General features: G+C 40.2%; 1 protein-coding gene across 6 annotated transcripts in view; it reads left to right on the top strand.

Moving 5' to 3' along the window:
• EXOC7 (exocyst complex component 7) overlaps nucleotides 1-21,980 on the top strand; it is a 56,715-nt gene extending 34,735 nt beyond the window's left edge. For all 6 annotated transcript variants that reach the window (XM_089690673.1, XM_089690672.1, XM_089690670.1 and 3 more), the window contains 7 exons: nucleotides 10,637-10,702; nucleotides 14,675-14,795; nucleotides 15,067-15,162; nucleotides 16,617-16,674; nucleotides 16,764-16,805; nucleotides 18,673-18,806; nucleotides 21,771-21,980. In XM_089690673.1, the coding sequence (XP_089546799.1) occupies nucleotides 10,637-10,702; nucleotides 14,675-14,795; nucleotides 15,067-15,162; nucleotides 16,617-16,674; nucleotides 16,764-16,805; nucleotides 18,673-18,806; nucleotides 21,771-21,876 (623 nt within the window). In that variant the 3' untranslated portion in view covers nucleotides 21,877-21,980. The remainder of the gene's footprint in view (nucleotides 1-10,636; nucleotides 10,703-14,674; nucleotides 14,796-15,066; nucleotides 15,163-16,616; nucleotides 16,675-16,763; nucleotides 16,806-18,672; nucleotides 18,807-21,770) is intronic.
• Nucleotides 21,981-23,857: the final 1,877 nt, after the last annotated feature.

Below are 23,857 nucleotides of genomic sequence, written 5' to 3'. Positions count from 1 at the left end.
TTAAAACTGGTGTCTTTATTATTCAAAACTGCACCCATGAAGTATGGCTTCAAATGAGCACAATATACTTTCTTTCTAGGAATAAATGCAAACTACTGTGGTGTCAGTTACAGCTGTTTTTATATCATATTGTACACATTTCCAGAATGCAACTTTCCAGTTTTCCGTGTCATTGATAAAATAAGCCGTGCTTATTTGAAGACATTGTTTTTGGAATACAAAACATTAAATAATGCCTCTTCTAGATCACATCAGAATATGTTGGTTTGGAAACCCAAGATGTGAAGTGTATTGACCTCTTTGTCCCCCATTACTATAAAACCCATCCTTAAGATGTACCAAAACCATATACTATGACATCAAGCCCTAACACTTTCAATTTGTATGCAGTCAGGCAGGCCCTTGTACTACATAGCTGAAGGTAAATCTAAAGGAAATCGAATAAGAAACTTGCTTTAGGCTTGTGTGGGTGTTCCGAAAAATTAGTGGTTGTAAAGGCTCAAGGTTTCTTACCTTCATACATTCTATGTATGAAGGCAAAAAGCCTTTTGTGTGCAGCGCTCTCCCCCCCCCCACCAATCCTTTCCTGCCCCCCCCAATCCTTTCCCGACCCCCCTCCTATCCAGCAATGTTCACAATAGCCTCGGCTGTATGGGGACTCTGCCTCCTCATTGCCTGAGACAGCAGTGGGAATTGGTTTTTAGAATGGGGTGCCTCGGGACTGTCCATAATTTTAAAGGTTGCCTCGGAACTGTCCATACTTTTGAAGGGTGCCTCGGGACTGTCCATACCTTTAAAGGGTGCCTCGGGACTGTCCATACCTTTAAAGGGTGCCTCGGGACTGTCCATACCTTTAAAGGGTGCCTCGGGACCTCTCCATACTTTTAAAGGGTGCCTTGACTGAAAATAGGTTGAGAAACACTGGCCTTGGACATTGTTCTAGCCAACATAACAGTAACAAGAGTAAACAATAACAGTGACAGCATGCGGATGTCTTGTCATTAGGATTCCCCGGTATAGAAGGACAAAGGAGAAAATCTGATTATTGGTCAACCTGAAACTTTCGTTCCCTGCCATCTTAGCACAGCGTAGGCCCCACGCAGGCCAAATCTGTGCTTTTTATCTCCTGCATGATCCTCTTCTGCTCAGTGACAGTCTCCAGGGTCTTGCTCTCCGCCACCTTGTATTGATTAGGTGGCTGGGCCAGCTGACCGGTGACAGGCTACTGATACAGTGGGTAAGTTAGGGCAAAGCAGGGCAGCGGCCATCCAAGGGCACTTTAAGCAGCTTCAGCTATTTACAATGCAGGAAGGCCAGACACAGGCAGGAAGCATGGTGCTTACTATTACCCAGATCAAGTAGACCAGTTGTGGATTGGTTGCTGTCAGTCTCGGAAACCCTGATGTCATAGTTAGATCATTGGTCTATCTTACAATGTAAAGAAAATCGTGCGCTGCCAAATAATGAGAATAATAATAAATGATCTGCTGCAAACACGTGTTGTGTGTAAACATAAAAAACAGACTAAAACAAATAAAAGTGTCGCGCTGCTAGCATGAATCAATACATGTAAATATACAAATAAAAACATGACTGATAGTCCCAAAATATGATAAAACATAAAAATAAATGCAATTCTTCAAAAAGTGAAAAATCTTCCTGCTGGTGATTAAATCACTGGTTGATCCATAGCTGGGCTGCATGCGTCCATGGACACAGACAGCGTGGCTTGTCACCGTCCCTGCTCTCTGCTTACAAGATTGCTTACAGGATTTATAGCATGCCCTCCCCACCGTTCTTTTTACAAATTTATTTTCACTTCCTTAACTTCTCCTCAGGGCCTTCCACAACAAAAAATTAGTACACACAGGCTCAGCAAATGTAGCATTGTCTGGTGTAAGCTGCCACTCCAACTCGGCGCTCCGGGTCTTGTGCCACCATCTTCTTATCTGACTTTTTTAGGGAGCTAGCTGTCTCTTCTGGGTTCTTTCAGCCAGCTCCCCGATGACGGCTTGTGGTTCATGCTCAGTGCAGTTGTTTTCATCCAGTGCATGCACAGTACAGTAGAGATTGCCCTAAAGCCTCCTGGGATGTGTGACAGTATCCCAAGAGGCTTCATCAAGAAAGCCGAAAGCAAGTCTGGGTCCTGCAAAAAAAGTAATTAGCCGTCCCAAAAAATATTTAATACAAAGTAACATGGAGGGAGGAAAATGATGGCAAGGGATCGAAGATGAAGTTTTGCTTTCAATTTTCAGAGGTAAACATCCAGTACCTATAGCAGTTTTTCATGTTTGCCGATCTGGCTGCAGCTAGACCTGCTGTTGTAATTACACAATATAGACAGTAGAGGGCAGTGGTGTACCTTCCATAGTATAACACTTCTATTTATACGTTTTTGTTATTGCAGCATTTATCTGGGGTTAGGGGATTAAAAGGAAATCCGACAATTGCCAACTTTCCACCATTTCTTTATTTTTCAACATTTATTTCACCAAGGGTGAGAAACAATATTTGAGGTGTGTCTACCTAGAATAGAATCTCAACAGCGATAAAAAAGACGTCAGTGTAGTTGTCATAGGAACAGTTTGAACAATTACTGGGGATGCTCTTATGCAACATAGGACATATGCTCCATTAATTCTTTTCTCGTTATATGCAGCATGTTTTATATCTAGTGATAATGAATGCTAGACAACCTCCTGACACTTATAATGTGTGTAAAATAAACACACTCCATATGTATCCAGGTTTTTATTTTTATTTATTTTTTTCAACATGTTGAGGAGTACTTGTATCTCATGTTCTAGTTTTCTTCATTATGCCATTGAGGCTTTTGTTTTCTAAGGCTGTGTACAATACCGATTCATTACCTCCTACACTTATTAAACAAACATTATGACCTCTCTGCATCCTCCTATTGTATCTCAATCTTCGTTTAATTAAGCTGGCTATAGATGACTCGGTTTTTTTTTTGTTTTTTTGTTTTTTTCGATCAGTCAGCCAGCTAATCAGAATAAAGAAATTAATTCACTCATCCATCCAGACGAGGTGGATGGAGGAATCCTCCCCATTGTGCCATTGTTTTCTGTCAGCAGGACTCCTCTGTTGTCAGAATACACTGATCAGGGGCTGCAACCGCCGATCGAGAAACATTTTTTTTTTTTAGATCAACTTCTGTTGAGCGGGAATGGCCATACATGGTTCAAAGTCTGCCTGGTGCCTGCTGAACTGGCTGAATTTTGATCCATCTGAGGCCAGCTTAAGGCGTTGATTTACTAATACTGGAAAGTGCAAAATCTGGTGCAACTGTGCATAGTAGCCAATCGGCTTCTAACTTCAGCTGATTCAGTTAAAGGAAAGGTTCACCTTTGGGAATATGTTACATGTTCAACCCAATTTTAGGATGGAACGTGTAATAGTTCCCACTGCAGCAGCCAGTGCCTGATTTCCCCGCTGTTGAGCGCTGTGGTAGTTCATTGACTTTTCTTTCAGACTGTATCTGCTTGCCTCTACGGGTTGTACGGGAGCACAGATGCACTGACAGGTTTGCAGGCGTCTTGCAGGGGACCAGCGATCTGCTGAACCTTTCCAGGCTCCAAAAAAAAAAAGTAAATACACATTTATTTTTTTTTACCTACAAAACAATGGGCATTTATTTATTTTAAATGAACTTATTCTTTAAGCTTTGACCAAAAAAAACTGGAATCTGGTTTCTATACAGAGCTGCACTAGATTTTACACTCCAGTTTTAGTAAATCAACCCATCAGTGTCATTTCCATGATATATACTGATTGCTCACTTTCATATTCCTGCAGGCTTTCCCCAGGTTTCCTCAAATACCACACAGAATAAAAATGATTTCATTTTTTACCTGACAATGATTGAAGCCTAGTAAGGTATTATCTTGGCACACTTGGCATAAGCAGTGGATAATAATTATGTATTACTGCTTTGGGACCATTTCACATGACAAATTGGGGTAAAAAGCAGGCAGTTTATCTGTGTTTTACACCCCTGTCTAATCATTTAAATCCTAACTTTCCTAGTATACATTAAATGCTTTGTTTCACAGTCACAGCAAATTTAACTTGGTTTGCGGCATTGCCTGTCAACCACCCATTGAGGTTGATTGGACTTTGCAACAACCACATACTAATTGTTTGGATTGCGGTTGTGGAATGGCTTTTCAATATCAAATCCCTTATAAAATAAACAAGCAGACAAAAAAAAGGCACAAATTCAGGAGGTGGCAGTATTGCTTCCTGAATGCCCGGCAGCCGTTGCGCTACCATCCTAGGAAAAGCAATACACTGTGGATCACTTTTCAGAGGGTGGTAGAGGCTGTGTAAATGCAGCCAGGTCAGTTTTACAATTTAGGTGCTTTCATCCCTAAACATGTTTTAACTCTCGAGGAAAAAAAAAAACAGGGACTTTAAATATAGCACCCAAGAATGGTCTGCTACACAATTACAGTAGATTTGTTTATAGAAAAACATTTTATTATTACAGAAAATTTAGAAAGTAAATATTAAAAAACATAGAAGTATTATATATATATATATATATATATATATATATAAGTTTACATACCCTGGCAGAAATTGTGAAATTTTGGCCAAAAAATGCTCTTTTATTGAAGGATAATGACCATATGAAGCCATTTATTATCAAATAGTTGTTTGGCTCCTTTTTAAATCATAACGATAACAGAAATCACCCAAAAGTGCCCTGATCAAAAGTTTACATCCCCTGGAATGTTTGGCCTTGGTACAGACACACAAGGTGACACACACGGGTTAAAATGCCAATTAGAGGTTAATGTCCTACATCTGTGGCTTTTTAAATTGCAATTAATGTCAGTGTATAAATGAGTTTGTTAGCTGTTACATGGAAGCACTGATTGGCTAGATACTGAGCCATGGGGATCAGAAAAGGACTGTCAAAAGTCCTGCGTAACAAGGTAATGGAACTTTATAAAGATGGAAAAGGAAATATAAAGATGTCCAAAGCCTTGAATATGCCAATCAGTACTGTTAAATCACCTATTAAGAAGTGGAAAGTTCAGGGATCTCTTGATACCAGGGGCGGACTGACCATTTGGAAACTCGGGCACTGCCCAAGGGCCCGGGGTCAGTAGTGGGCCCCATGAGATGCCCCTGGTACCTTTTTCATAGGCTTTTTTGAGTTGGGGCAAGGACACAGGGGCCCCATGATCCCCTATTGCCCCGGGGCCCCATGAGTTGTCAGTCCACCCCTGCTTGATACCAAGCCAAGGTCAGGTAGACCAAGAAAGATTACAGCCATAACTGACATAGGAATTGTCCGGGATTCAAAGAAAAACCCACAGGCATCCTCAAAAGAAATACAGGCTGCTCCGGAAAGAGATGGTGTGGTTGTTTTTAAGGAGTACAATACGGTGATACTTGGACAAAAAGCTATTTGGTGGAGGTGCCAGAAAGAATCTTTTACTGCATCAATGCCACAAAAAAGCCCGGTTACAATATGCCTGACAAGACCTTGATATGCCTAACCAGGCTTTTTTGTGTCATTGATGCAGTAAAAGCTTTTTTCTGGCACCTCGACCATGCAGCTCATTTTAGTTCAAGTGTCATCATATTGTGCTCCTTCAAAACAACCACACTGTCTTTTTCCAGAGCAGCCTGTATTTTTCTTGTGGTTACCTATGGGTTTCCCTTTGTATCCCGAACAATTCTTCTGGCAGTTGTGGCTGCAATCTTTCTTGGTCTACCTGACCTTGGCTTGGTATCGAGAGATCCCCGAACTTTCCACTTCTTAATAGGTGATTTAACAGTACTGATTGGCATATTCAAGGCTTTGGACATCTTTATATGTCCTTTTCCATCTTTATAAAGTTCTATTATCTTGTTACGCAGGACTTTTGACAGTTCTTTTCTGATCCCCATGGCTCAGTATCTAGTCTAGTCAGTGCTTCCATGTAAGAGCTATCAAACTCATTGACTATTTATACACTGACACTAATTGCAATTTAAAAAGCCACAGATGTGGGACATTAACCTCTAATTGGCATTTTAACCCGTGTGTGTCACCTTGTGTGTCTGTGCCAAGGCCAAACATTCCAGGGGATGTAAACTTTTGATCCGGGCCATCTGGGTGATTTCTGTTATCATTATGATTTAAAAAGGAGCCAAACAACTATTTTATAATAAATGGCTTCATATGATCATTACCCTTCAATAAAAGAGCATTTTTTGGCATGATCAGTCATGTTTTCAATATCAATACCAAAATTTCACAATTTCTGCCAGGGTATGTAAACTTTTGAGCACAACTGTGTATGTGTGTGTATATGTATGTGTGTATATATATATATATATATATTTATATATACATATTAACCACTTCAAATCCGGAGGACACTTTTTCACCCCTTTCCCATTTCCGGCCAATTTTCAGCTTTCAGTGCTATCACACTTTATTTGACAATTGCGCGGTCATGCAACACTGTACTCATATGAATTTTTTAGCATTTTTTTGAGACAGATAAAACTTTATTTTGGTGATATTTATTCACCACTGGGATTTTAATTTTTTTGCTATATAAATGAAAAAGTCCAAACATTTTGAAAAAAAAGTGTTTTTCTTATACAATTTTGCAAATAAATAATCTTTCTTCATAACTCTTGGCCAAAATGTATTCAGCTATCTTTTTAGTAAAAAAAACCCAAATTAGTTTATAACCAAAAATTATAATTTTTAAAAAATGTTTTCTACATTTTTATTTAATTTATTTTTTTAGCATACTGTCACCCTAGCACAGGGGTCTGCAACCTTTAAGACATAAAGAGCCACTTGGACCCGTTTCCGAAGGGAAAAAAAAGACTGGGAGCCGCAAAACCATTGCAACATTTAAAACAAATCCGACACTGCATATATTGTTTCTTACCTTAATGCTATATACAGGATCGTGCAGTTAGCTGTCAATCTGAAGAAAAAAAGAACTTTTTCACTTAACAATGTAAAATATATTTTTGCACATTAATAGCTAATTAAAATATTTAATTTATCTGGTTAATGGGATTTTTTCTCCTGAACCTCAGTGCACAGTGTCTGCACATCAGGGCTGTAAGACGTCACCTTCATTTTCACACAGGCTTGCAAGCTGTCATCTGTGAGGCGTGATCAATGTTTGTTTTTAATATAGTTCATGTTGGAGAAGACCTGCTCACATACATATGTGGAGCCGAAGATCGACAGCACTCCAAATGCATACTTTTTATTTTGAGAGCCACATTTTTAAAGCTGAAAATACATCCCCCATATAGTAACTCATCCCCCATAGTAATTCATCCCCCATATAGTAATTCATCCCCCATATAGTAATTCATCCCCCATATAGTAATTCATCCCCCATATAGTAATTCATCCCCCATAGTAATTCATCCCCCATATAGTAATTCACCCCCCACATAGTAATTCATCCCCCATATAGTAATTCATCCCCCATATAGTAATTCATCCCCCATATAGTAATTCATCCCCCATAGTAATTCATCCCCCATATAGTAATTCATCCCCCATAGTAATTCATCCCCCCTATAGTAATTCATCCCCCATATAGTAATTCATCCCCCATAGTAATTCATCCCCCATATAGTAATTCATCCCCCATATAGTAATTCATCCCCCATAGTAATTCATCCCCCACATAGTAATTCATCCCCCACATAGTAATTCATCCCCCACATAGTAATTCATCCCCCACATAGTAATTCATCCCCCATATAGTAATTCATCCCCCCTGTAGTAATTCATTCCCCATATTGTGTCAATTGACTTACCTTTGCTCCGCGCGTTCCTCTCGCCGTGTTCCCACGCCGTGTTCCCACGCCGTTCCGGTCTTCAGGGCGGACTGTGAGAGGAGAGGAGTTCGTCACGCTGCCCCGCCTACATCCTGACAGCCAATGTTTGCTGAAACCCTATTGCCTGTCACCTGGTGGGCAGTGTGCTCCGGAGCCGCAACAAAGATGAAAAAGAGCCGCGGGTTGCCGACACCCGCCCTAGCAGTACAGTGTCACCATAGTGACACTGTACTACTTGTGGGTGGCGATTAAGTTTTTTTTTTTCTTTTTTTACACTGATTGCTTTTACACCCATAAAGGCTGTAAAAGCAATCATTTCTCCTTCTCTCTGGCTGCATTCTTGCATCCATTGAGAAATACTGTGTGAGCTGTGATTGGTCACAGCTCGTCACATGGTACAAGGCTGTTGTGAATAGCTTTGCACCATGTGACCTCTGTGATCATTCACAGATTTCATATGTAGTAAGCAATGATATCGGGAAGTGACATCTTGTTTACTACTGTTCATGTGGTCACTGATTGGCCAATCGGAGATCACATGAATCGGGACCTCACACAGAGGTCCCATACAGGCAGTGGATGTGGAGCGTGCGCAGGCAGTCGATGCGGGGGCCATTTATAAATGGAAAGAAAAAACTGATCACCTGCCCAGGTCTATAACTGGCTTTTTAAACAGTGAACATGGGGGGCTGTCACTATGTGAAAAATTTCCAAAAAGTAGAACTATCCAGTTCAACTTGCCAGCCTACCCCAGTCTAATAGCGGCTATTATTGGCAAGGAACAAGGATATGTACATCTTATCAACAAGGGGAGATAAGAAAAGCCAGTTCAAACTGCCAGCCAGTTAGCCAACTATAAAAAACCAAATTAACCTGTCTAGAAACATGCGTTTATAAATGGCCACCCACTTCGGCACTGCAGCCATCCGACCGTTTATGTACATGGGCAGGACGGGAAGTGGTTTTTGAAGACCATTACAATACTCCGCATACTACATTTATTTCTTTGAAATTGTTGACATGTTTCAGGTGTTTCTTGGCTTCTTCCTGACCATTATAGGGAATACTTGCTTAAACCTTTAGGTACATAGTTTGTATATGATGTAACAAAAAAAAAAAAATATATATATATACACACACACACACCGTGTATACTGTATATATTTCAAATAATTTAAGGCTGCTATAAGTAGTTAGTTTGAGATACATATCATTAGGGCCAAAAAGTATTCCTGTCCAGGGCTTCTGGTGACTGCATGCTAAGCTGATCTCCTGTGTACACATAGCATATTGTCAAAAGAAGCCCTGCACAGAAATATGACTGCCATTTTCTTCTCACCAAAACAGCAACAGTTTTCCCACCACTCTACAGCTACCCGATTTGCTTTCTTTGACCCCTTGAATTGTGTGCCCCTCAATGCTTCGTGGGCCCAGAACCCACATGGTGGGTATTTTCTGGGTGGAGATGAGGGAGACCAGAGACCAGTCGTTTATGGATCTCCCCTGGCTGCAAAGAATTTGAAATTGATGTTTATAATGACATCAAACTATTCAGTGGAATAACGTCCTTACAGGATGTCTTCAACTTAAAAGCCGACCTCAATGCACTGTGTAATTGGGCAACTATGTGGCAAATGAGTTTTAATGTTGATAAATGTAAGGTTCTGCACTTGGGGGCTAAACACACACATCACATATTCTAGGAGGACACTCTGAATATGAACAACTGCACCTATCACAGGTATTTTTGAAGTGTTGACTATGCCCATCCTTTCTGCCCCCCTCCTCCATTCATAGACCTTGTAATATCGCTCCCACAATGAACCCAGTTTTCTGACTCCCTCATATGCTGTACATCATCTTTATTTAGGGGATATATAACAGACCTACACAAACATCCATTCCTGCAGCACTGTCCATGTTTGTCTAGGATGACTGTTATTCTCACCCATCAGTGTGGTGTACATAGTTATTGTTCTTCCTTTCTTGTTGTATAAGTTGGCTATCAAGACATACATAGGCAGGATATTATGTGTAGTATATCTGTACATTTGTATCTACGTCATGTGTATGCGCAAAAGTATGAATCTGGCAACTTTTTAATTTCATATTTAATTTAAATAAAAAACCCTGTGGATGATTGCAGTATATATGAACTTCAGTTCCGTGACTGGACTACAGAAACTCATTTCTTTTGTTAGCATTGTTGGTATACTGAAGTTATCGCACACAAAGTTAAAGTGTTACTAAACCCACAACAGTAAAATCAGTCTGTGTATGCCGTAAAGCATGCTTGTTATACTCACTTTTGTGTTAAAAAGGATGTTTGATCCCTTCTTCTCTGATCCTCCCCTTCTTTTACTATCCCCATTCCATCTGCTGATAGAACAGAGCCTCGGGGGCAAGATGCAAATGCTCAGTTTTGTGTGTATTGCTAGAGAGTTTTTTTTTTTTTTCTTGGGAGAGTGCATGTGATCAGCATAGGGCCAATCAGCGCTGTCCAGACAGAGGGTCAGGGGTTATGCAGCCTCATAGGACATTCAGGGAAGAATGAAAACTCCACCAACACGCTTTAACCAGTGCTCTGCTGGACACTGATAAAAGTCACAAGACTGCTCTAACTGTTTATGAGAAAAGGTATTTGGCAGTTTATATTTACTAAAATAATTGCATTTCCATGTTGTGTGTGCTGTGGGAGACCAGATATAGTGAATGCAGGGTCCGGGGTTTAGGAACACGTTAAGAGCTTCTAAAATATTACCATCCTGTAATCTGTTTGCTGTATGTTTTTCAGAGAGCAGTTCCACTGCCAGCAGCTACAGCACTGAATTTAGCCGACGTCTCCTCAGTACTTATATCTGTGAGTATTCAGCTTGTTCTGCTCATCAGACATGTTCTGTGGGTTTCAGGTGCCTTGTTGGTCCTCGGTAGGGCTGAGCTCAGACGTGTTGGAATCCTAATCTGAACTCATATGAGCTACCCTGCCAGGAAGCTGTCACTGCTGACAGCCAATCATAAATCAAAAGGGCAGCACAGTGGCTAAATGGTTAGCACTTCTGTCTGGCAGTACTAGGGTTGTTGGTTCGAATCCCAACCACGGCACCACCTGCCTGGAGTTTGCATGTTCTCCCGTGCCTGCATGGGTTTCCTCCAGGTACTCTGGTTTCCTCCCACATCCAAAAACATGCTGGTAGGTTAATTGGCTCCTGTCTAAATTGGCCCTAGTACTGTATGTATGAATGTAAGTTAGGGACCTTAGATTGTTCACCCCTTGAGGGTTAGGGACTGATGTAAATGTACAATATATATGTAAAGCTACGTAAATTGACAGCACTATATAAGTACCTGAAATAAATAAATAAGTGGTCGAGGTATTCCCTGCCTCAACAGCCGCACGTATACAAGCGGCGTATATACATGTGGCTGTGGGGTGGGGAATGCAGCGACTGCTTACGATTGGCTGTCTGCAGTGACCACCCTCCTGGGGGGATAGCTAATGTGGGTCCGAACTCGTGTCTAAACACATCTGAACTCATCCAGGTGCTCATCTTTGAGTGCTGGGACTTATCATGTGAATTTTGTGCACATTTTGACACAATAAGAATTCCTGTACATTGCCATTATGCTCAGAAGTGAGTCAAAAGTTGTATGTTTTCTGGAAATTCGGAGTTACTTTCTTCGCATCTGTCCTGCTTCTGTGTTTCTTTCTGTTGCTCAACAGCTGCATGCTGTTATATCCGCATTGACTTGTGTTGGGCAGAAAACCAGTTCAGATGCAAAGAAGAGTATAGGTATCAAAGCAAACTAAAGCAACCCAGGCATGTTGTAAATTGATCATGAGCAACTCGGAAGAAAGTCAAAGCAATACCAAAGCACCCATGTTCCTCTGAAAACATACCTCATTTACTTGCTTCTGGATCTGAAGCCTGTGTATATAAACCCTACGTCACATTGCTTTTGTGAGTCTGGATGTTGTACACTGTATGCTAAGTGACATGCATTTGCCATTTTCCCCCGTGCCTCTTGAAGCAAATTTTCAAAGCAGATCAATATGCATGCTTTAACCTCACCCCTACCCAGTAGCATATACTGACGCTTTATTTGCTCTCCCGCAAATCTCTTCAGTGTTGAAAGCTTAACCCCTTAACACCGACGTAACACAAATAAGCGGCCTCACAGAACTGGGCTTTTTTTCGTGGGGCCGCATATTTGCGTACCTGTCTTTGTGCTGGGAGAACGCCGCACAACGCGCTCCCGCCACAAAGACTGCGGTGTCACTGAGAGCCCTGGCTCCCGTTCTAATGATCGGGACCCGGGACTCCCGATTCTGCATCACAGGATCGCTGTGACAGCCTCTGATTGGCTATCACAGTGTTCAGTCAATGTATAGCCTGCCCCCTTGTTTTTATCTCTCTCTATGAATGGAGGCGAGAGATACATTGTATCTCTCTAACTCCTGGCATAGAGGAAAAAAAAATGTTTGTAAAAAAAAAAAAAAAAAATATATATATATATATATATATATATATATATATATATATATATATATATATATAATAAATATTAAAAAATTAAATAAAACATAAAGAAAAAATACCTAGATCAAGGTTTGATCTAGTTCAGTGCCAGAGTAAGTGTTTGGGTCAGGGTCAATGTCAAAAGGTCAGGGTCAAATGTTAGGATTTGAATTTAAAAAAATTTGGTGTCGTGTTTTAGGTAAAAATAAAACAAAACAAAATGCACACTATCGTTTCTGGGCTGTACTATGGGCACAAACAACAACTAACATACACATATATGGTATCGCTGCAATCGTCAAGAGCTGGAGACTTTATTTTGGGTTGCTCTTTGATGGTAGGGTATGGTAGTAACAAGAAACACACAGCTAAATTAAAAAAATATTTTTTTTTTTACTATTTTGGGACAGTTTTTCTTTGATAAAAAAAAAAAAAATCAGGAGATATCCATTACCATTTACCACCAAACGAAAGCCCAATTTGTCCTGAAAAAAACACGGTATAATTTACCTGGATATACAAAGTAGTTGTGATGATATGTATAGTTTTACTAACACATGTCAACGTTGAAAAATTGTGCTTAGGCATTTAGATTTGTTTTACTCTTAGGCTTGAAGAAAAGACTCCAAGCTTCATGTCATGAAGGAGCACATAACTCACTCTATTTATCAATGCTGGACCCATAAGTGCAGAGTTTATAGGACTTTTAGGACTCCAGTGACCCACAGCTTACACAGGTCTTTTCTTCAGTTCCATGCAGCTGAATGGAACACCTTAAAAACTTAATGCAGAACTAAAGCCACAATTACTTACCTAAGTGCCAATGGTTCAGCACCATGAGGTCCCTCCACAGTGCTGCCATCTTCTTGGGTTCTTCCAGATATCGGCTGTCAATCACTGCAATTGGCCAGCACAGGATGACTTTATTCCCACAAATGCACAGCTCAGTGTGCATTCTGCAGAGGATTGCGAACAGGCAGGTAAGTGTACTTTATTGCTGAAGAGGCCTTACATGTCTCTTCTGCAATAATAAGCCTGCCTGTTTGCAAATTTTTTTTTTTTTTAAACAAATTATTTTATTAAGGGATAGAATGCAAGAACAGCACAACTTCATGAGGTATAGAATACATAAAGAAAAAGGCACATAAGTAATCAACAGTATTATAAAACACAAACATAGAAAAATCCAATTCAAGTACATGAATGAGGTAGGCAGTAAGATATGCAAAACAAGCACACAACCAGGGGCGGACTGACCATTTGGAAACTCGGGCACTGCCCGAGGGCCCGGGGTCAGTAGGGGGCCCCATGAGATGTCCCTGGTACCTTTTTCATAGGCTTTTTTGAGTTTGGGCAGGACACAGGGGCCCCATGATCCCCTATTGCCCGGGGGCCCCATGAGTTGTCAGTCCGCCCCTGCACACAACCAAAAAAGATTCAATACCAATCAATCTATGATAGTCTGTCAGTCGAACAATATATGCCGATGTGTTTTCCAACCATCCCATTTTCTGTTGAATATGTGCATCCTATCTAGCAACGTATATTGAATACGTTCCATGAGCATCAATATATCGACTCTCCGCAAAACAGAAGCTAAAGGTACCAGCGGTGACTTCCAGTGGAGGGCAATGGCCCATAAGGTAGAGACACAGATAGTGTGAATCAGCCTCATTACATTGGCTTGGGTCCCCGAAATGAGAGTTCCCAGTAAACAAACTTGCATAGACAAAGTCACTTGAGTATCCACCAAGGAAGAAGCCACCTCAGAGACTTTACACCAGATCATGGAAAGACCAGGACAATGTAATTTTTTTTTTATATTAACTTTTATTTCCGTTTTAAAACAGAACTAAACCCATCAATTTTAACCGTTTCCCAAAACGTATACATTTAAAGCATGCCGTGAATGATAGTCCCAGTTGCTTGTGCTGTCAATCGAACTGTCAAGCCTTCAAATGACAGGTGTCATAAATGATCACACTGCAACTGCAGATCAAACAGAGGCTAAGATGGCATCTTCCCTGGCTGCAGAGGATCAGAGGGTTTAGTTCAGTTTTAGGGAAGGTAAGCATAGGCCGCTGGGAAGGTCTGCATTTAAGTGAACCTGTTGTTTTGTCCTGCATAGGCAAAGCAAAGGTTCATGATAATTCCTGCTACATTTTTTGACAGTGCAGCAAGCTAAGAAGACTGTCCATCTGTGACCTGCCTGCAGAATTGAAATTGATGTTCCTATGACATTGGTGTTCCATATATAATAGTTCCATATATCATATTAGTGACTACTAACTTTGTGTTGTACCTGTGGCTTTCAGGTAAAGTCCTAGGAAACCTGCAGCTCAAACTACTGTCTAAGTCCAAGATGTACGAGGATCTGGCCCTGGGAGCTATTTTCCTGCACAACAACGATAACTACATCCTCAAGTCTCTGGAGAAGTAAGGGAATTCTGAGCAAAGGAAAATGTATCCTGTGTAGTGATGCACTATAGCACGGGTGTCAAACTGGTGGCCCTCCAGCTGTTGCCAAACTACAAGTCCCATGAGGCATTGCAAGATTGATATTTACAAGCATGACTCCCAAAGGCAGAGACATGATGAGACTTGTAGTTTTGCTGGAGGGCCGCCAGTTTGACAGCCCTGCATTATAGAATTGAAAACTGAGAAAATTCTGTCTGCAGGCTGAAGCTTACATGTCTCTCTTTTCTAGGTCAGAGCTCATGCAGTTGGTGTCTGTGACCCAGAAGAACCCTGACAATGTATACCGGGAACACATAAAACAACAGATCGAGACATACCAAAAAAGGTTGTTTTTTTTCACAGATCCAGTAATACAGTAATGGATGACACTCTCTACCCTAGCCAACTCAACGTTGCGTGTATAAGCAATACAAGTAGAGACCATAGCAAATGTCCCTAAATAATAATCTGACCACTAATTAAGTACAATATTCATCAATTATAAAACATAATTGTTTTATTAATCACTTGCCCTCCAGAGGATTTCCCCCCTTCCTGACCTGGCCATTTTTTTGCGAATCTGCACCCAAATGAAATTTATGTCCTTTTTCCCCACAAATAGAGCTTTCTTTCAGTTGTATTTGATCGCCTGTGCGGTTTTTATTTTTTGAGCTATAAACAAAAAAAGACCAACAATTTTGAAAAAAAAATAAATTTTTTGACTGCTTGCTATTAAACATATAAAAAAATGTAAAAAATCTAATTTAGTCATAAATTTAGGCCAAAATGTATTCTGCTCCATGTCTTTGCTAAAAAAAAATCCCAATACGTGTAAATTATTTGGTTTATGTGAAAGTTATAGCGTTTACAAATGGTAGTGTATATATACTGGAATTTTTTTTTTTCACTAGTAATGGCGGCGATCAGCGACTTATAGCAGGACTGTGGGACTGCTGCGGGCATTCTGACTTGGTGTCACTGACATCCCCAGTGACGCCAATACAGTGCTAATAAAAAGCACTGACACTCTACCAATGGCAATGGGTTAACATGGGTGATCAAAGGGTTAACTGTGTGCTGTGCTGTTTCACTATGTGTGCTGTGTGTGCTTTCCACAGTAAGCACACTGCTATGCAGAGCCATGCAAAGCAGTGTGCATAAATCGCGCAAACACATGGTTACTTATTTGGGTAAGGGTATGCAATTCAACCACATTAGATGTGTACACTGAGTGTTCACTGAAGTATTTTATAAATACACAGAGTGGTTCACTATCACGTATTTCACAGGTCACCACGTGTTTGCGCGATTTATGTGTTTTGCATGAGACCTATAAGGTTTTTTGGTACAAGTATTTGTGATATTTTGATGAAATTATGTGAGGATAATGCACTATTGAGTTTTCTTTAATTTTGAGGTACACAGCACATACTGGATTTACATGGCGAGTTTTTTTGGAAGAAATTTTTATGGACTTTATTTTTGTTATTTTGTTTAAATTAATTGACTGAATACCCTCCTTAGTGTACATATAAAAAATACCCTTCTTAGTATCCATATAATCAATATAAACAATCAGAATTTATACTTTCAAGGGTGAAAGTGAGACTTCTTTAGAGTGTTTTTTACAGGGTAATTGAATTGTTTGGACACTGATTTACGTATAAAATACTTTTGAACATGTAGTGTATCTGCCAATATGGTGAGTGATAGTCCTGTAGATTTGGTCCAGCTGTTTTGTTTTGGCCAGTACTAATGTGTTCTTTTTTTCCTTTTTTTTTTTGTTTTTTTTTCTTTTAGCTGGTCAAAAGTGATTGACTATGTTAATGACAAGAACATGCCAGCACTTCAAGCCAAGGTGACTGTCCTCTGACCAAAACATGTATTTCATTTGATTCTTTTTACCTTTAAAACTTGAATCTTACTCTACTTTCTCACCTACTGTAGCTAAAAGACAAGGAGCGACAGATCATAAAAGAACGTTTTAAGGTAAATTAAAGAGGTTGTAAAGACTTTTTATATGTGTGTGTGTTTTAAAATAACAGACATGTTGCGCTTTCCATATTATACTTGCCCACTGCAATACCATTGTATAGAGCGGCCCTGAACTTTCCCTTCTGGGGTCCCATGCCTGTGCTCTCGACTCCCCTTCTTCTTTGTGTGGCCCATAGGAAGCCACTTCCTACGGTGGCAGGACTCACTTTTGAGTTGGACTGTGTGCATCTATTGACACACACAGCACAGATCAACCCCACCCCCTACTCCCTCCTCACAGCATTTGATTGACAGCAGCAGGAGCCAATGGCTTCTGCTGCTGTCTGAGCGTGTGGGAGGGCAGAGATAACCAACTCTTCTGCAAACGGGAACAGCGCCAGATCGATACAGGGCTTGGGTAAGTGTTTAGGGTGGGGGGGGGGGGGGTAACAACTAGTGGAATGTTTCTTCACCTTCTTGCAGTGAATGCATTAAAGTGTCACTGAACCCAGGACCCTGCATTCACTATATCTGGTCTCCCCAGTACTCACAACATGGAAATGCAGTTATTTTAGTAAATATAAACTGCTAAATACCTTTTCTCGTCAGCAGTTAGGGCAGTCTTGTGACTTCAGCTGAGCACTGGTTAAAGCTTGTAGGAGGAGTTTTCTTTCTGCTCTAGGAGGATGCAAAACCCCTGACCTCTGCCTGGACTGTGCTGATTGGCCCTGTGCCGATCACATGCACTCTCCCAAGAAAAAAAAGGAAAAATCCCTCTAGCAATACACACTAAACTGAGCATGTGCAGAAGGGCTACAGGTTCAGTCTGCCTTATCGGGAGATAAGTCGTGGACATTTGAACAAGAGGAGGGGCAGAGAAGAAAGGATCAAACAGCCTTTTTACAGATGTAAAGGATTAACCCCTTAGGTTCCACAGTGAGTATAACAAGCATGTTTTACTGCATATACAGACTGATTATACTGTTGTGGGTTTAGTAACACTTCAATGTAAAAAAAAATCCTTGCTTTCTGAATATTTATGTGATGTCAGTTGTACTTTAAAATGATTCTGCTTAAGAGATGTATGAGGCTGCCATTGATGGTTTCTTTTAAAAGTCCTCGATTGCTCACTTTGTCTGACTTAAACAGGAACTCTACCCCAAGAGCCAATTTTACCATAGAGGCACCTTTTTAGGATTGCTGTCTAACGTTTGTTTAATTTAGGCTATTCCCATATGGAAGAAAAATATATTTGAAATACTACAATTTTGGCCATATTCAATATATTTCATAATATATTTAACAAACAAAAAAAAATATATATATTTTATATATATATATATATATATATATATATATATATATATATATATATACACTGCATGTTGAAATGCATTTTTATTACAAAATATATGAAAAATATTTTTAAAAATACATTTCAAATATACTGTATGTCTTTAAAAATACAAATCTACATTTTTGGAATGCATTTACAAATATATGTTAAAATTACTTTTTTATATGTTAAAAAAAAATCTGAAGAATATATTTTAGAAAAATATATATTTTTTAAATATATTCAGTTTTTTTTATCATATAAAAAAGTTATTTTAACATATATTTTTGCATATATTTGTAAATGCATTCCAAAAATGTAGATTTGTATTTTTAGACATACAGTATATTTGAGGTGTATTTTAAAAAATATTTTTCATATATTTTGTAATAAAAACACATTTCAACATTCAGTATAGATATAAAAAGGAGAGTTCATCAATGACAGCCTCCATCATTTCTCATAACAGAGTGCCTTTAAGTTAAAGAAATGCTATATTTCTGCAGTATGTGGCTTTATTTTAATCTCAAACTTAAAATCCCTAAGGGGTTTAACGAAGGTCTGGATGAGATCTGCAAGATCCAAAAGTCTTGGGCTATTCCAGACAAGAAGCAGCGTGAACGAATACGCCAGGCTCAGAAGACCATCGTGCAGGAGTCATATGGGGCCTTCCTACACAAGTGAGTTCGGCGCTTAAAATGGGCTTTTGATCAATTTATTTTCCTTTTTAGTTTTATAGATTTTTATGGCTTATTTTTTATATCACATATGGGTATATCTATGATACTTGGTTTACAAAACTTTTCATTCCATGATTATGGTATAAATATTTTCAGCCAGCGATGGGTTTTCCTGTAGAAGTGATCTGAGCGGCTCTACAGCCACTCAATCATTTCTACAGGGTGTGGAAGAGCCCCCCCCCTCCCCTGTCACCATTCCGGATTCTCCAGTGCGATCAAGGAGCCCAGGACTGCTACCACCTATCTGTTCTGGTAAGCACAGAGAGGAGGACGGTACACCCATACCTGTGCAAATATGAAGCAACATAAAAATTGCAACAACCACCATTTTATTTTCCAGGCTCTCTGCTTTCAAATAATACTGTATATAATATTTGGGGGTTCTAAGTAATTTTAACATGTATGTGAGATGTCAGACTTTGCCCAGTTTTGAAAAGGTTAGGCTTTGTTCACAGGGGCATAATACAGCGTATGCATGTGCGAGGGGCGTGATTGACATCATGGGGATTCACAGGTGCTCCGAGCATTCCCATGCAGACAGTCCCATTGATGTTAATCAGGACGTAGCAGTTGTACGGAAACAGGCACCGCTCTCTATTTGACAGCAATGCGGGTGTGGATGCATGCATTGAACACAGACAGTTTGAGTTTGGGGACACACGCCCTCACGCCTGTGTCCGTGCAGTCACTGCGTTCCAATTGACATGAATGGAACTGCCTGCACAGGGATGAACAGAACACATGTGCATTCCCATGCAGTCAAACACGGCCCTCACATGGGTATATCCTGTAGAACGCTTGTGTGAACAATGCTTGCTCTGGGGGCACCCAACAGAAGGGAGGGGCCAGGAGCACTGGTGGGGGACCCAAGAAGATGAGGATCTGAGCTGCTCTATGCAAAATCACTGCACACAGCAGGTAAGTATGGACATGTTTGTTATTTTTTCCTTAAACAAAAAGCCTTTAGAATCGCTTTAAATTAAATTATTATAATTTTTTGAGACAGATAGAGCTTTGTTTTGGTGGCATTTAATCACCACTGGGGTTTTTATTTTTTGCTAAATATACAAAGAAAGATTGCAATTGTTGGAAAAAAAGGTTTTTCCTAGTTTCTGTTATAAAATTTTGCAGATAATTTTTCTTCTTCACTGATGTATGCTGATGAGGCTGCACTGATGGGCACTGATAAGCGGCACTGATGAGGCTGCACTGATGTGCACTGATAAGCGGCACTGATGAGGCTGCACTGATAATAAGGGCACATATGAGGCTGCATTGATGGGCACTGATAAGCGGCACTGATGATGCTGCATTGATAATAAGGGCACTGATGAGGCTGCACTGATAATAAGGGCACTGATGAGGCTGCACTGATGGGCACTGATAAGCTTCACTGGTGAGGCTGCACTGATAAGGGCAATGATGAGGCTGCACTGATGGGCACTGATGAGGCTACACTGATAATAAGGGCACTGATAAGCGACATTGATGAGGCTGCATTGATAATAAGGGCACTGATGAGGCTGCACTGATGGGCACTGATAAGCGACATTGATGAGGCTGCATTGATAATAAGGGCACTGATGAGGCTGCACTGATGGGCACTGATAAGCGGCACTGATGAGGCTGCACTGATAATAAGGGCACTGATGAGGCTGCACTGATGGTTAGAGCAATGTGTATCAGTGTAAACTCTGTACTCACTGTGCCCCTCACAGTTTGGCTCGACTTTCCTCACTGTGGAAAAAGCAATTCACTCTGTTTACAATGTGCCATCTTTGATTGGAGACTGCTGATCACATAGAAAAGGGCCACTGTGATTGGCCCTTTACTCCGATCTGTGATCTGCTGTGTCCAAGGCACACAGTGGTCACAAAGCGCGTCTGATTCGTGCCCTAGGGGGCACATGGGAGGACATCCAGGGACGTCCTAGAACTGAGGAGCTGCACTGTATCGATTTATTGGCTATATCGTGGTGTTAAAGAACATGTTAAAGGCAATGCATTACCTTTAAGTGATTTTTCAACTTCTAGAGGGATCCCATAGGTATGGTTTATAAATAGTTACATTGGTCCAAGCTGGATCAAATAACTATGCAAAAATATCCATACCTGGAATTCCTCTTTAAGCCTTTGCTAGCTTGTTCCTTTTAGTTCATAGAAAATGTTTTTTTCTGTTTGTGCTGCTCTTTCCATTGCTACATATCTTCTTTCACAAGAACCATCATTATTACATTGGCTATACTTGGATTGATCTATTATCTCCTACAACAGGACATGCAGCAGTTGTTTTTCAGAAGGTTTTTTTTTTAGAAGATCTGACCACATCTAAAGCTGACCATGCATTACTCAGTTTTTTTTTTCTTTAAGCTGGAAAAAACTGAACCAATTTTCCCATCCACACATTCAAGGTGGATGAGGAAATCCTCTCCGCTGTGTCATTGTATTCCAACACCCTGTCAGAGTATACTGATCAATGCTGAATGAGCAAAAATATACCAACAAGCCCGTTCATGAAATGTGGATTGATAGATTCCTGCTGAACCTGCCAAATATCGATCTATGTATGACCAGCTTTAATGTGTTTCTACCTAGACCCACATGGCAAGGTTACTGTATGCAATGCTGAAAACTTCATCCCATTGATGACCAAGATAATTGGCCAGTCTGTACTCTGCAAAATTGTGTAAAGTCTTTGATTTTTTACATTAGAATACATTTGTGTATACTATACCCCAATACCACCTTCACACCATTGTATGATGATAATAAAACAGAGTTCCTGTGCGTTCCATCCATTTCTCTCAGTATAATATCAGTTATCATTTTTATACTGTTGTCAGTCTTCCCTGCAGGCCCGGAAGCTAAAATCTCTTAACATTTTTTTAACTTTCTTTTTCTGCAGATATGGGACAGGTGTCAGCTTTACTAAGAACCCAGATAAATATATCAAATATTCAGTGGAACATGTTGGTGAGATGATCGAAAGGCTCTTTGACACTTCAGCATAAAGGACTCTGTTCCTATTGATGACGATGTATATAGTTATACATATATGTCACATGATTGTATATATATATATTAACTTGCCCTAATAAAATATAACTTGACTCTGTTTTAGTTGTGGAGTTGTGTGATCTGCCTGTGTGTCCCTATTGTAAGTAGTACTTGGTATAGTTTTTGAAAAACACCCTGCAGCATACTCACCATAAAGTACAGGTGTGGGAAGATATAGAAGACTCCTATTTAATTTAGTTATACATTTATTTATAAATACCTCTATTTTTTTAAATAATTGTAAAAAAACAATTCTGTCAACAACCTATGACAAGCTGAAGTAAGCGGCAACTGGCCAGTGTATCGAGCAGTAGGCCGGGATTTGACACTGATGGGCCAAACCGCTCATCTGCTTGTAGCGTAAGTCATTCAGCTTTTTTTTGTCCAGCTAGTCCACAGACTTGTACAGCTCTGTCCCAAAGCATGCTCTTGTCTAGCAGGGGAGAGGACCTGTTTTTTATCTGCTGCAGTGTTACTTTCACTTACAGGTCTCCTCCCCACCCTGTGACTAGAGAGTGAAAGGAGAAGCAGCACAGTGCTGATCTCATCTTTTTGCCAGTCTGCTTTCCTGTTAATGTAGCTTTTTGCAATGCAGCACATCCTAACTAGCTCCTTGTGCTGCTTCTCCTTCCCTGTGTCTGAGCACTGCTGTACCGTAGACTGCAAGAAAAAGATACCAAGTCAAATTCCAGTATTTTACACTGCTTTTATGTAAAGTAAAATTATTTCTCACCCATTGACCAAAACAGAAAGTCTTAGGCCCTGGAAAACGCAGGTTAAAAAACGCCTGTTTAGCTGTGTTTGCATACCGTGTTTATGAGTGTTTGCGTTTAGAAGCATTTTTTTAAGATAACCTCAGGAGACCTTCCAAAATGCCCAGAATGCACTGGAAAACAGTAAAAAATTACTATTTCAGACATTTTAAGAGAAATAGAGCAGAAGCAGAGAGAGCAGTATTTGTTGAGTTTAGTTTTTTTTTTTTGGTGGTGTTTGGATCGGTTCCAGCTCATTTCTGTGCAGAAATTATTGCAGCTGTGTCTAACATTTTTTTTTCATGAAAAACCTCTAAAGTATGGTGTGTTAGGTCCATTTGAGTACCGGTAAAACACTTTGCATGCATTTTTCTTGATGAAAAAAAGGCTCTGGACAGCATCTGGAAATGGAAGAGTTAAAAAGAAATGTCGAACGCAAATGCCTAAAAACGCAGTCAGACGCGTTTACATGCGTTTACTATCTTTTTCTGTTTGAAACACTGATAAAATCTACTGCTGAACGCAAGTTTTCTGCGTTCAAAAAAACGACTGTAAACTCAACTGCCTGTGAACGACATAGTGTACATGGACACATAGGAAAACATTAGGGAGAGTTCAGGGGCTGCTGAAAACAAATGCTGAACAGCTCCTAAACCTGAGTTTATCAGCTGCAGTGTACATGAGCCCTTAATACTTCAGATTATACTGTGCTGTCTACAGGAGGATTGGAAACAAAAAACTGTAGCCAAGCCAAGGGTAGTATAGTCCCTCCTTCTTCTACCTGCAAACCTCAGTTTTTTTTGCTCGTGTCCTAGAAGAATGATATTTCTTTTTTTAGCTCTGCTGTTTTAAAGACTAACCCGTGATTTCTTCCAGCAACATTATCCTCTTCAATTGGGAATCTTCGCTAGACAGCTGCAGGTGAATTCCCACTGATTTGCAGCTGTCTGGCACAGTCATCCTCAGCTCAACGTTTGGATTGTACCGCTGGACCCTGCTGGAACAGATCATTGTGGGTGAGCCTGGAGATGGCCGGTGCTACTCTTTACTTCAGTGCTTTATAGACTGGTTCTGGCTAAGTTAGCTATCCCGGTCTAGAGATGCCAGCATTGCTTTGCGCTTGCTCTGTCTCTAAAGACTCATATTGAGTAGGTAATTCAGGCCACGAACAAGGCATTTTCTT

Source organism: Staurois parvus, unplaced genomic scaffold (assembly GCF_062004578.1).
Source record: "Staurois parvus isolate SC_StPar_1 unplaced genomic scaffold, SC_StPar_1.0 ptg000538l, whole genome shotgun sequence".
NCBI classification, from domain to species: Eukaryota; Metazoa; Chordata; class Amphibia; order Anura; family Ranidae; genus Staurois; species Staurois parvus.
This window is presented reverse-complemented; position numbering and strand designations above follow the sequence as displayed.